Source organism: Cygnus atratus, chromosome 2 (assembly GCF_013377495.2).
Source record: "Cygnus atratus isolate AKBS03 ecotype Queensland, Australia chromosome 2, CAtr_DNAZoo_HiC_assembly, whole genome shotgun sequence".
Lineage (NCBI taxonomy): Eukaryota > Metazoa > Chordata > Aves > Anseriformes > Anatidae > Cygnus > Cygnus atratus.
In genome coordinates this window covers 36,451,449-36,466,281 of record NC_066363.1, presented here as the reverse complement: position 1 = coordinate 36,466,281, position 14,833 = coordinate 36,451,449, and the positions used below count along the sequence as shown (strand labels likewise).

Sequence of the window (14,833 nt, the reverse complement as noted above, 5' to 3'; positions counted from 1 at the left end):
ACAGTTATTCTTAAATACCAAACAACTTTGCCTATTGTTATAGTTTGCATACAATTTAATTAAGAGTTTTCCCTCCAGGAATAATATTGACTGAAGGTTTTGAAGGGTTGTTTTGTTTTTTAAGTGTACTGTAACTGCAGTATGCTAATTGCTTTGGTTTACGATACACAAATAGATAAAAGAATTCACCTACCTTTCATGCAAATAAACACTTGGATTTCCAAAGGGAAGGAAGAAAAAAAAAAAGAAAGCATAAAAGATATCCTGGGGGAAACAACACAAGGCTGCTTAGCTGACTTTCATACCAGAAGCAGTTAGGGGCTTTAACACAGGCTTTGAAAATTCTGCCAGCCCAAATTTTCCTTCTGGTTTATTATATAAAATAATCCTTAAACCAGAACTCTGCAAACCAACTTTCTACACTTTATGGATACAACTTTGCAATTCTGTATATTTAAAATAATTTTAAATTAGGGCCAACCTCGCTTTTTCTTTGTTTCTGGTTGTTTGTTTTTTTTTTTCTTTTCTTTTCTTTTTTGGCTTTATAACTAACATACAGGACGACTTAAGACTTTCATTACTTTCATTACATAGAAAAATGAGGCCATTAATAACTCTGCTACAAGCCATTAATTATTAACTTTTACCCTTTTATAATTACAATTTTTAAAGATTTTTTTTTTTAATGGGAACTTCTCTCTCTTCAAAATGACCAAAATTCCTGAATCAAGCCTCAGCATTCACTGTTCTTAGCATAAGATAAAATCCTCTAGGGTAACAAATCTCTGCTGGGAACACTGGCAGCTTGTACGTCCCCTCAGGCAGCACTCAGCACAAGAAAGTCTTAGACATTAAAATCTGAAAACTCTTCTCTTCAGCCCCAACGATCAAGGGCAGGTTGATCTGCAACAGTTTATTCTTTGTATGTGCAAAACTACTACTGGAAATCTCCAATACATACCCCTTTTATTCACTTTTAGTTTCTCACCATCACGTTACAAGATTTACTAACAGCAGCTTAACAACCTACTTCAGGTGAGTTTCATACTTTTAGGAATACCAAGATGGGGTCATCATACTGTTAAAATATTTTAATTAAAATTCTAGTTTTTGAGTTTGGGGACCAGTTTTGAAAACTGTTTCCACCTCATCCTTATTATTTGTATTGAATATATAGTACAGCACAACTGGACTTAAAGAGGGCCATAAGGAGTAAGCAAAGATTTGCTCAAATTAATCAGCAACTTAGAAAAAAAAACATATATACTCTGAGAAGCTGCAGATATCAAAGTGAGAGCTTCTGTATTCTGGTGGCCCTTTTAGACATTACAACCAGCCCCTTCTGGAGGCTTTCACCCTGTCAAAACAGCCAAAACTAAGGACCAGAAGTACTGCTCACAACATTTAACCAAACCCCCTTTGTTTTTTAGGCCAGGTCTTTTAGCCTACATGTGCTGGAATACCTGAAGATATACCAGCAGTCACAGGGCATGTCCAGTACAGATACCACCAACACACTAGGCTCTGCTGCAGGGTTCAGCTGTGTTCATCCTTGACCATTTATGAAGCACTCTGCAACTACACCAAGGCCTGGAGCCAACAAATAAATAAATAAATAAATAAAGACAAATGGTGTGAGGACCAAGGGATGCCCAGGGCAGGCAGGCCTAGCACTGCAGCCCCCTCCTCTGCCCCCACTCTCCAGCCATGCATGGCAGCAGCTCAAGGTCCTTGGCCATGCCAAGGCTCTCCTCCCACCTGAGGGCTGTGCCCTGGAAATTCAGGTATCTGACCAGAAGAGAGCACAGAACAGCCCATGGACTGCCTGGCAGACATCCCAAACAAACGAAAAAATACAGGGTTTTGTGCTACACACCGCTTCCACAAACCCTCTGGCCTGGCTCTGGTGTACACCCTGGAAGGGTCTGCAATGCTTGGGTCAAGCAAGAGGACAGGGCCCAAGAGAGGGGCTACCTTTGAAGACAGTCCAAAAGAGATCTTCAAAGACTTTTTCTCAGATATCTGCCTCCCTTGAGCACAGAAGCCGTGATCCCGACCTTCCCCATCACCCAGGCAAAAGGGAGAGCACCCAGAGGTATTTGCGAGGGCCGGCAGCGCTTGTTCCTCCAGCCCGTGACACCAGCTGTGCCCTGCAAATACATCTGCTGCATGTGAGAGAGGAACAACCTGCCTCTCTCCGCACCCCTGAACAGCAGCTCAAACATCAGCATCTGAGAGAAACCCCAAGACAGGCAAGAAGGTCATTGTGCAGGGAGGTGACCAGTTGAGCAGAAAGATCTGCTTGATCTGCTCAGATCTCCAGAGAGATCTGCTTGTAGGTACTGAGGAGAGCTCTACACTGCAGGAATGAGTGCGTGGGGTGTGTGTTTGTGTCTGTGTGTGCACGTGCAAACCCATGGGGTAGGTGTGAGTGTGAAAAGGAACATTTCTCTCCCTCCTAAAAGACTGCAAGTATGTTCCAGCAGTGCAAAACTCTCCAGAAATCATCTCAGAAAAGAGATTGCACATTGCAGTAAATGCCACATTGCATTAAAAAAAGCAGTCTTTCTGGCCCGTGGATTATTGTCTCCATTAAGGAGGCAGTATATCAAGATGAAAAAGTTCCCAGCCAGTCACTAGCCACAGATTTCTGGCACTGACCAATCCATAACTACAAACAAGAATATTAAAAACCAGCACACGTGAAAAAATTATTACTTTCCTAAAAAGAAGGAGGCAAAGTAAGAAGTAATTCTCCATAGGCTGTACATTCACAATCTGTGAACAACTCACAGCAACTTATAACATGCTGCAAGTGTAAAGCGGTGAAATTCAAACATCTTTCAAAACCACAGATTTGTAACTTGCGCTTATGTAAATACACAGCTTTCAAGCCTCAGCCATCCTGGCCATAGCTCTTCTGGGAAAAATGAAAAAATCTTGGCTGAGGTTTCCAAGAGCAAGTAGTGATACTGAGTGCCTCCAGTTTTTAAGTGTCCAATCAGAAATACTTTAAAAGGGCTTCATTTTCAAGCCATGCTGCACACACCCTCTCCAAACCATATCCCTTTAGGGAATATTTATCCTAAAAAGTAAGCAAATAAGGAAAAGTCAGACACACACACACATTATTTTTTTCATTCTTCTCTCAATATTCTCTCTGACACGAAGATGTAATACTGTGTCAAAATTACAGACAAGAAGCTAAAGACCACAAATTTAAAGAGAGAATTTTTAAACAGAGCCTAGAGATGTCCAAAATCTTATTAATTGCAATAAGATTTAAGTATATTGTATATGTAGCCTCATCTGAAAAATTCCAGTTTACATGATATATCCCAAGTCATGCAAAGTTGGTGGCAAAGCCAGGAAATAAATACATACATATTTATAGTCACAAAACTACAAATACATAACTACAAGGTCATTCTTTTGGGACTGGACACCATAGACTGATCTGGTTTTTTTTGCATTTTTAATTAATATAACTTATCTCATTTTCCACTAGTGTGCAGAATTATGAATAACAAATTATTTGTATGAGAAGTTAAAATAGCTTTTTTTTTAAAAAAAATTCTATCTCAACATACAGTTGCCTCAGTTTCTAAAAAGAGGATTTCTTACATAAGCTTTTTGATGGTCTAGTAAGCATATGAATGCATAATTCCCCTGTCCTCTCTTGCGGGAAGAAAAGTTCACTGAGATTTGTACCAGGACAGTGAAAAAAAACAGTCTCATTTCAAAAGTAATCAGAATGTAAGCATTTACATCCTCTAATGCTATAAATATAACCCAGTACACAGAAAACCCGAAGAGTCAACCCAAGGATCTTTGCACACAGAATCACTAACCTTATTGCAATCTGCCTGCCAACACAACAAACATGCTGTGGGTGTCTTCTAACAACTGACCGGGTCTAATTATGCCTCAGAGTACTTATTCTACTGAGGTAATAACCATCAGAAAATAATGGTATAATTGAGATAGCAGAATTTCTGCAAAAGCAGATTTTACTGGTTAGCAAAATCAATGATTGCCTCTGATAAAGTAATTGTAAGTTGAGGAGTCAGTATTTGGAACTGCAGAGCACTCTTGGAAAGATGCTTTCACCCTAAGAGCTTGACAGATCCTCGCAGTGCACCACCTGCCTCTGACCAGGCATCTGAGGAGAGTCACTAGTTCTTCTCAAAAAGCCATATTACTGCAGGATACTTCTTTCCAAGTGTACACTAACAATATGAAGGCCATTAAAGCTGTATACTCTAGCTGTCATAATTTTGCCTGACATACTACCCAACATTTTTATAACTACACAGGCAAAGGCTAGGTTTTCTTCACAGAGAGAGAGATTTCTATGAAGTTTCAGATACTGACTACTGCTTTAACATTTATCAGTGCTACAGAGAACTTTTTCACAGAAACACAGAATGATTTTAGTTTGAAGGGACCTCTGGAGGTCATCTGGTCCAACCCCCCTGCTCAAGGAGAGATACCTAGAGCAAGTTGCCCAGGACAATACCCAGGCAGCAGTTTTGAATATTATTACTGCTAGATTTTCTTTCAGGACAGTTAGTTGCAATCACAAATAGGTTCCACTATCTTCTCATATGTCAAAATCGACAAAGAAAATGCTTGACAGACGTTTTGGTTGGTTCATCCAAACAATACCGTTGTTTGTATAAATCACATAAACATAAAACATTTGGAGAGCATCATGAAAAAAAAATAATAATGGGACTATGGTGAGTCTTCTAAGGGCTTTCACCTATCTGCTCTAGCAGACTCCTGTGCTACACTTCCCTCCTCTCACCTCATGTTCTCATTTCTCAAATACTGTCTTGTTCTCACTTGAAGAAGCCTCAGATCTTTGACTGTTCATTTTCCATTTACACACATAACATTTTATTTGATGCATTTTATATTACTTCATAGCACAAAATTTGCTGTAGTACACAATGTATTACACAGTTTTGCCATTTGTTGTTAATGGTGTTTAAAAAAAATTAGGTCCTTCTCTGAGGTACTTTGATGCTACACCAACACTTTTGGTAGTGTTTTGGCTGTGTTGTAGACCTCAGAAGTTAGCTCCTTTAGGTAGATGAGGACAGGAAAAGAAGCAGAAAAAAAAAAAAAAACTACTCATGAGAGAACAGCTGAGCTAACGATCCAATCAAAAATACAAGATTCTCTCCTAGTGTCACTTCACGATAACAAGAAACATATGTTGAGATAGAAGTCTGCATTTTCTATTTGACGTTAACCCCCCCAAAAAAAAATCACTGAACATTACCTAGGTGGTAACAACCTTAGAACTGCAGAGACAAATACACTGAAAGCATATTTCCTTTAAATTAATTATCTGTGAGAAATATTCACAGGTTGTCTTGCTTCTAGCATTACTGCTTAGCTCTTTAAGTAGACTCTATGCTTTTCTTCATGGATTTACAACTTAGCTGTGAAATGGGTCAGATGAATCACTTCGGTAGGTAACTACCACAGAAAAAGAAAAGAAAAATAAATAAATTAACCAGTCATTATGGACCTTCACACTAAAGAAATTTAGGGAATATACTTAATTTTTTAAGAAAGTTCTTCCTGCTTTCTAGATGACTTTCTCTGGCAATCTCATTTCCATTTTTCTCCTATTTTCCTGCTAAAAGAGGACGGGGAAAACAAACTGAAACCACAGGGAAAAACACTTTGTGGAGGGTGTTTGTGTGATGGAGTTTGGTGTAGAATTATGGAAATATTTGGGTTTCTTCTTCAGTGCAGTCTTTGGCAAATTTTATAATTCCAGATCAGCTTTTCTGTCCACACACATGACACAACTGACTACAAAATTCATTTTGAAGGAGTTGACAGGGCAATGTTAGTTAGCCCATCACAACTTCCAGAGAATGCAGTCCCATGACTCAGGCAGTCACGCCTCACAGTGGTGAAGATCCCAGTTTCAAGATCTGTTAGAGGGGTCAGGCCCATTCCACTACTGGATTTGACCTTATATTTGGCAGACGGGGGAGGAAGCTGAGATGATCAGGCTACATACATGCTGGCAAAGATACCTTCTTTCCTTCACGCCTATTCAAAAGTCGTTGTAGCTTGCACTTTTTCATGGAAAGCTTTAACTGTGTGATAAATCACAGTTAGCAAAACAACTATTTCTCTTTTAGATCAAATCCATTTTGGAGGGCTTTAGCAGAATAGTTATGCTCACAGAACTATGGTAAACGATCCTGTGTAGTAAGACTAGTTCAGGCACTCGCTGATAGAGCATGAACATGAAAACACGTATTCACCATGGACTGTGATTTTACAGTAACTTTTACGGAATATTGTAAGACTACTCATTTTGGTGTGTGAAAATCCCTTTGGTGTTTTCCAGTTAATAAGGATGAAAGGGGAGGGAAAAAAAAAAAAAGAGAGAGAACAGAACATGGGAAAAAAATTACAGGGCTGCATAGGCAGCCTCGAAGGAACATGGACTGTACAACCTTTGAAGTACCCAATTCTAAAATGAGATCATATGAGAATTTTTTAAAGCAATAAAAGTGAAGCCTCAGACACAAGTGTAAGTTACAGCCTGAAGTGCTTTATCACAGCTCCATGAACCCTCTTCCATAAATCCTGGTTGTTCAAAAAGTTTATTTACTTCAAGGCAAAAAAAATGAACCGATTGTGGGGGGGGGGAAGAGGGGAGATCTTGTAGTTTCCCAGAGGTGTGTTGATAAATAAGGCCTGTATCTCATGATATCAAAATCATTGCAGGAGGCTGTCTTCTGCCAGTCTGCAAAAAGGCATTTTTCATTTGTGGGGAGAAGAACAATTACCAGTGCTTTATCCACTTTTGCAACAAAACTCCTGCCCTTTGGAGAGCAAGGCCTTTGATTTAACAACATGCCTATAGGTATGTAAAAATCACGTATCTTTTAAGTCTGTCGCATCCAAAAATTTTGCCTTGACTAATTTTATGTCTCTGCTGTGCCACATGAAATACCATGCCTGTTTACATGACACCATACAGAACTGGGCAGCAATGCTAGCTCATATCAGCAAGTAACATCAGCTCAACATTGCATTTGAGCTGATCAGCCACATCTTTCACTAGGGCTAGCTAATCCACACACAAAACTCTGCTGATGTGGATATGTTCCTTCCAGCTAGAAATCTGCAATCTGCCCACGTTGTGTAATATGCACATAATCAACTTAACTTTAAACATCCTCAGCATCTCCACCTCGTTCAATCATCCCAAACTCCCTCCATAATCAATGGAGAAAAATATGCGCATGAATAGGCACAATTCACTTGACGTAGACATCTCTATTGTGAAGAGAGGAATTGTGAGCTAAAATTGCTACTTTCTCTCTTCTGACTCTGAAAGATGCCTGGAGGATTAGCTCACACCACATAGATGCCTGCATGTGGTCAGAAAACCCCATTCCTCCATACCTGAATTTACCGCAGTAGTCTGAGTTGGGATAATAACCAGCTGCCTGTTCATACAGTGACTTTAAATCTCTGGACAGCAATGTGCCGGGAAAAAAAATAAAAATGCATGACAGTGTTGCTATTCATATTCTTAAAGCACAGACTAGAGAGAAAGTGATAGGCTAAGAAAGTGTCCAAGATCCGTCGCTTTTTTTTTTTTTTGCAACCGGATCGTGTTTTGCTGCTACTGGAGTAAAAGGCTGGCTCCAATCTCCACACTTGCATTCACTTGGCACTTCCAGCCCCTGGGACTGGCTAGAATTAGCGAGAGGAAATATCCTGCACCATCCAAGGGGAAAGGAATGCCTCGCGCTGCTCACAGTGACCTGCCTGATCAAGTAAGAGCAACCCTCCAGCTGAGTACAGGCAGGCCTTCCTCACGTGGCTAACGGCTGCCATGCGGGACCCTGAGCAGGGTGGGCTAAGGTGCGCTGCAGGGGCAGTCCAGCACAGAGACTCTCTTAGCCACAGAAAACAAGGACTGTTTTCTCACCCTTCTCTCTCCAAACTCCAGCTTTCCTGTCAGATAATAGCTGCAAAAGGCATCACTTTAGATAGCAGGAGAACTTGTGTGGTTTTGCTCTTAATTTACAGGATAGGGAGAAGTTATTTTAACTATATTTAAATTATAACATCATCAATATAACTTGTGTTGGGACAATAACATTTTGTAACAAATTCATAACATTTAATTCATGTTTCCAGCCTCGTGGCTTGGCTGCCATCAGGTTCTGTAAGACTTTTCCACAGTTATCCCAAATTTTGTACTCTATACATGCAAATATTTGTTATGTAACTTTGAAGTAACCTGCAGGAGCCCTGAGAAGAAATACAGTCTGGCAGCTGGAGGAGAGAAATTGTTCAGCTCTGAGACTTACTTGTTCGGAGCCATTTAGAGATCTGTCCTGATTTTACAAATGAGATAAGAAGTACAGATTTAAAAATTATACAAATGCTGAGCCATCTGTTTGGGAAGATTTAGCAAAATGAACCCTTTAAATTTCATTCTTCGAGTTATAAAAGACTCCATCCGGGGAAGCTGTTACAGTAGGTTGACTTCATCCTCTAAGGCAACTTTTCCTCTTTATTCTTAAGCCCTGTAACACCCTGCATGCCCCAAGGGCATCCCTGCAGCAGTCTTCAGAAAAAGAAAGAGAGAGAGAAAGTTGTCCTTGGATTTATTTAGCAAGAAGGAGGCCAAATCTGGGACAGAGAAAAAGGGTTTGCATAGAGTCAGAGCTCTCATGGATTTGTAAAATCATCTTGCACATGGAATATATTGAACTTTGAACCTAAACTAAGGTCAAGCAAGTTTAAGGCTTGATACAGATGTTTCACAGAACTCTGGTAAATGAAGGTGAATGTTACTGTTAAAGCAAGAGAAAAAAACAAGCTATAAAAACGGTTGGTCGATTGTTTATTTTTCTTTTCAGTCCATTGTCGAGTTTACTTTGTCCCCCTTAAGCCCAGCACTGGTATTTCCTGCATCTGGGTGATGACAGCAATCTCTTATACACCACATAAAACAGATTTAGAAGTTTGAAATCCACTCCTGGCCTGGTTTCTCCCCGGAAATATATCCCTCCAACACGAGGGAATATTTGCATTTTTCTCATTTGTCTTCAATGTATAAGAATACTGATTGCCGTCTGGTGTACAGGAAAAAAAAAGAAAAAAAAAGGAAAGAAAGAAAATCTCATTATACGCAAAGTACCAAGCCCTCCATAGCCAGTGAGAGAGCTTGAACCAGGATTTTTTTTTTAATTAAGTTACAGAATGATCCAAAGAGAAGTCCCTCAAGGAAAATTAACATAATGACTTAAAAAAAAAAAAAAAGATACTATGATCACTTGTTTTTAGCCAATTACTTTTCTTCCTTTGGCACTAATGTGTTTGAAACGGTGCTCAGAAAAGGGGCCAAGATGTTCCAAATGTTCAATGCCATAACAAAGCACAGGCCAGTATGGAAGAAATCCCCTTTTCCAAGCAAGTTCTGACTAACAGAGATAATGTCATTGGCTCTGAACCTGGAATGAGTCTCAAGATTTGGCAAATGCAGGAAAAATGCAAGTTCCGAAATAAGTTGGAAAAGTTAAAAACTTTTAGGAGATCCATGGTAAAATAGTGCTGTAATAACATTAAGTACTCTTCAGTTGCAAAGAGCTTACCACTCATCAGCTTTCAGCATCAGGAAGGCATGCAGGTGATATTATCTCTGTTCTACTGATAAGGCATATGAGCAAAGGGAAGAGATGGCATGAGTACCAGTGCAAAGTAAAACAATAGACGATGAGCCAGGAATTTTTGTGTTCGCAACAGATAAAAATGAGGTAGGTTTCAAAGTTTAAAAGTTAAGGAGAGACAAGTTTATGGAAAGGACAGTAGTAGTGTTAGTATTTTTGGTCTTCCGAGGCTAACAACTTGAGTAAGGGGGTTGCAGGACTAGCACATCTGCTGCTGTAAATCTACTTTAAGGCTGGCTACTTGCTTTGTTTTCTTCACATTCCCACAGAAGTCCCAAGAATCCTGGTTCCAGTTCCCCACTGTTTTGCACCCTGTGTAATCATTAGTGCCCCTGAATCACCAAAGCACTCGATTGCATGCTAAAGTTTCAGCACACACAAACACTCTCAATGCTCAATTATCCATGGGTGGTTTAACCAGATTCAGTGGATTAACTGTGCTTCAGATGGAGAAACACCATACCTGGTGCTACACAAAGCCCCTGAGGCTTTGGCAGGGCTCGTAGGTTGGGCTGATAGCTCCAACGCTGCTGTCCTTCTTGAGCTATTATGGTGGGACCGATGAAGATTGGTCCCAGTATTTCAGTCCCCAAACTGGGCATATGAGGGGAACATGGTACAAAAGCACGTCTCTACAATTACACTGACCCCTTGCTATGTCAGCACCAACTCTGCAGAAAACTGTGAGTATCCTCACATCTAAAGTAAGGTGTGAGGATGGGGTGTTGCAGATCAGTGCAGAACCACCCAAACACAGAGAGCCAATGCTGCTTCAGCAGCATCATTGAGCAAGTCTTCCCATAGCCAAGAGCAGGGGGAGCATGGCCTGGGGTCCAGCAGGAGTGGAAGGCACCTGAGTGGACAAGAGCTAACTCCAGAGAAACTATGATGCTGCCCCTCTACGCTGCAATTCCCATAAACTCTGGGTTCCTAAGGAAGCCAAACAGGTAAGTGAGTAAAAACACACCAATCCAACTTTGCACTGTATCAGATTTACCCCCATGGAAATCAGAGCACCAGAAAACACGGTTCAAAGACACGTGAGTAGGTTTGCCACAGCCAGGTCTGCGTCAGTGTGGCTCACCACAGGTCATACAGACCTGGCCTGCCCTGCACTAAATCACTGCAGTATCCCTGCATCAGGGCATACCGAGAACGGAGAGTAACCCCATGCACCAGTAGGCTAGGAAATGAACTGTCGATTCCCATTGACTACCAAAAGTGTCCACAGGTTTACATAGTTGAAGAGACATTATGTAGCATTTTGCATGAACAAAAGAAGCAGGCTATTTTTAACTTTTAATTTAAAAGTTTTAAAAATTAAAAAAATAATAATTTTTAAATGAAGTTTGATTTTAGAAACACAATTTTCTAGCATTAATAACCAGTGCCTGACACATTACAAGCTTGGCAGCAACCAGACTAGTGGAACAGTTGCAAAGGAGGGAGTCGAAAACAAAGACACATACAGCTTTTACAAACAGAAAGTACAGGCATTGTGGAGGGATGCAGACTACCAGAAAAGGTAGACTTTCAGACAAAATGTATTGCCGAGCTACAGGAGTGTGACCTGAACTTGTACGAATTTTTAAAAGGTTTACTATTTATTGTTCCATCATTCCATCAGACTAACAGTAGAGCTTAGAGAAGAAATAGACTAAAAGTGAATGAGCAAATTATGTTAAACATGCAGGAAATATTGCAAAAGGTGATAAATTGTGTACAGTGAGTTCTGTGACCTCAGATAAAATGATAGTGTAGAAAAAGTATTTAACCTTATGCCATGAGACATTAAGAGCAAATAGATGCTTGCATTAGAGAACTAAGGCTGCTGTCATCCACTTCAGGTTTAGAGAGACAAACATCATTAATCAGGGCGAGATCATTGGTAGAACAATCAATAGAAAGAAACAAATTTAACCCAAGCTAAATATCTGCAAACTTCATGGGCAGCTGAGTTACACAGGGAAAGGATCAAAACAATGATAAATTCTAGTGAAGATTAAGTACACAGAGACATGTTTGAAGAATTTAGGGGGGTAGAACAAAGACAGACTAACTGAGATTGCTGGCACCCTTATCCTGTGCGCAGGATCTGGAAAGCATCAGGAAAGACTGAAAGAAAAAAAAATCCATAGACTACGGACAACTGTGGGAAACAGAACTGCTTTATATACTAATGCTGCGGTAATCCCAGGGCAGGCAGCAAGAGGGAAGTACATGTAGTTGTACAGACAGTGATTGAGGACAGAAATATTTCCTATAGGAGGAGAAAATATGGCATGTAACTTAAGCAAAGACTGTCCATGTTCTAATACCATACAAGAAAACTGTCAACCATATCCACAACCATGCCAGTGGATCAAACAGTTAGCTAGATTCCAGCTGGAACCGGGGAGCCTGCTGCAATATGATCACCACAAGCACGATGAGCAGCAATATTAGACGGGAGAAATGTGACCAAGCAGTGGTGATGCACGATGCTGCCAATAAGAACATCATGAACCAAAAGATGTTATCATTTGGCATTTATAGCAGATGACTCAGAGAAATACCACCCACCTCTGGGCACCAGGGCAGAGCAAGACATGGATCTGAATGCAGCACAACACCACAACTCCTTTGTCTCATATCCTGAGGATGAATAGGCTCTGTGGGACACCCAGTGCTCTGACTGAACACATAGGTTAAGTTTCAAAGACAAGAGCACCTAGAAAATAAGGTATAGACAAGTAAAAACAAACTAAAATGCAGGGCTTTTCATGCTTTAGTAGAATGAATGAATCCAGCAATGCTGCAAAAAGGCATTGTACCTGTAGAAACCAGTAAAAACTAGATCAGCAGCCTTATCAAAAAGAACAGAAAAAAAAAAAAGAGAGAAAAAAAGAGAGAGAGAGAAATAAAAATCAGAGGATGTACACCAATTCAGAAATGCTGAGGAAAAAAAGGCACAATGAAGAGGTCAAACCCCATTAGCACCAACTGCAGCAATACTACCAAAATATATCAAGAGCATCTTTATCTGTGGTGAAAAAATGTAAGTCTGTCACATCACTGCATCTATCAGCTACCAAATATAAACATCAAGAGTATCAGCCGTGTCCACATTGAACCTGACATGAGAAGTGACCAAAGTCTTAGTGTTGCTCTCATTGTCGAAGATGTTAAGAAACAAGCATTTCAGGACTGCAAGAACTAGTTTCAATTTTTCTTAAACAAAAGTGGAGTAGGAGGCTGAAAACCAGTAAGCCAAAATGGAAAAGCAATATGACTTCCTGCTTTGGACATGGGACTCAAGGCTAAATCCTAAGAAATCCAAAACCTCCAAGAAACACCCAGGCACAAGTGGGTAGAGAGTTTGACCATCGTTCCAGATTTGATATGCATCAGCAGTGCGATGCTTTTACTCAGTTAATCACCAGCAATGCACGGAGGCAGAGAGGGGTGAGCCTGGAAGTCAAAGCACAGACAGTGAAAAAAGGCAAAGGCGGCTGGGAAATGCCTGCTTTAAAGTACTAAAAGCATGAGGAGCAGCCAGAGCAAAACGTGAAGAGGGAAGCCCAGGAATAAACTAGATACAAAGCCAGCAGCCCACGGACTTCTGTTAGTAATACCTAGCAGACATTAAAAGAGTATGGTAAATCGAAACGGATCTAATGGCTATGATGGAATACTGCAACGCCAGCAGTTCACTCCAGTGCCAAGAATGGGCATCTACCTGGTCACCCACCTGGTGAGCAACAACTCACCCTTCCCCAGATAAACAAGCAAAAAACAACCACCCAAACCCACGTCTGAGATCACCCAAGTGACTACAGCTCATGAATGCAGTTTTTGTGCACCTGGATTTAGTGATAGGCAAAGCCATAGTACTCCTGTAAATAGTTATCTCAATGAAAGTAGCTTATCTTAGCAGCATGGTGTCCATTCACATTAATATCCAGAATACTGTGCATGAAGTACAGTACCCACATGCTCTGTAGTGGCCACTGCCCCTCTACAGCAGGAGCATCTTTCTCATTTCCCAGTGGTAAGTTTTGTATGGAAGGGGAAAGCTGTAAAAAAAAAAAAAAAAAAAAAAAAAAGGGGGGGGGGTTTGTCCCAGTCACTCCTGTCTTAGCCAAATGTGTTACCATTATAAAACTACTAGCAACTGGGAAATCAATGACAAGTATCAGAGTTGTTTCTCTCCTGTACGTACTACATTCCACATACTCCTGTATGTAAACATACAGGCTTACACACATTTGTTTACATACTCCTGTAAGTAAGCAAACATATTTCCTATAGTTAAGTGATTAAGTAATGATATCTTTTCTCCTGTATTGTTCGAATATAAAGTTTCTTACATGTGTTAATTTAAGGGTCTTCCACTAAGCTGGGAGATATCACTATGCAGCCTCTGTTACTAGTGTATATGGTACTACATCCTATGCGAAGAAAACTATGTAGCACAACTAAATATTCACCAGTAAGAGCACTCGCTACAATCACCAGACGCTTTTCAGAAACAGAAATGTGACCTTCAGCAGTCCATAGATGAATGCCTTCCACCAAGTGAGCTTGCAGGGCTCCAGCTGACTACCACTGCTGTATGCAGCCAGCACAGTACCTTCAGCTCTCACTCACTTGCCTAGCTTCCCTCTGAAGTCTCACATTCAGAGTTGACAGATTTCCAGGTTTGCTAAGAAAACATTAGCAAAAGTACATACACACATATATATGAAGTCTGCTACAATGTCAGATACATATACCTGTTCAACCTGTACATAGTAATAAAATACACAGAACTATTTAGCCAAAAACATAAAAAATAAAAATTAACTACCCTTATCTCATTAGGAAAAAGTTTCAATCATTTTCAGCATGGACCAGCTGTAGAAACTGTAATTAAACTAAAACGTATCTGTTACATGCTTCAGAACAGCAGTTGTGCAAACACCAGCACTGCGGCCGTGGGCTGAGTCCAGCAAGCCCTCTTTGCAGGATGCTGGGACTGCACCTCGTCAGAGCTCCTCCTGAGAAAGGCTTTCAACACAGGGCATGTGGGTGGTGGATTTACAAACTACAGTCCCTCGCTGTGAATGGATAACGTGGCTTTA

The 14,833-nt window shown here is 40.4% G+C and overlaps 1 protein-coding gene across 6 annotated transcripts in view; it reads right to left on the bottom strand.

The window, feature by feature from the left end:
- Positions 1–14,833, bottom strand: part of CREB5 (cAMP responsive element binding protein 5) — a 256,642-nt gene that overhangs the window by 222,786 nt on the left and 19,023 nt on the right. The window contains exon 1 of one of the 6 annotated variants that reach the window (XM_035556389.2): positions 12,294–12,421. The exons of the other annotated variants lie outside the window; for them this stretch is intronic. Coding sequence (XP_035412282.1) covers positions 12,294–12,362 — 69 coding nt within the window. The 5' untranslated portion in view covers positions 12,363–12,421. Of the gene's footprint in view, positions 1–12,293; positions 12,422–14,833 lie in introns of those variants that run through there. 6 annotated transcript variants of the gene reach the window in all.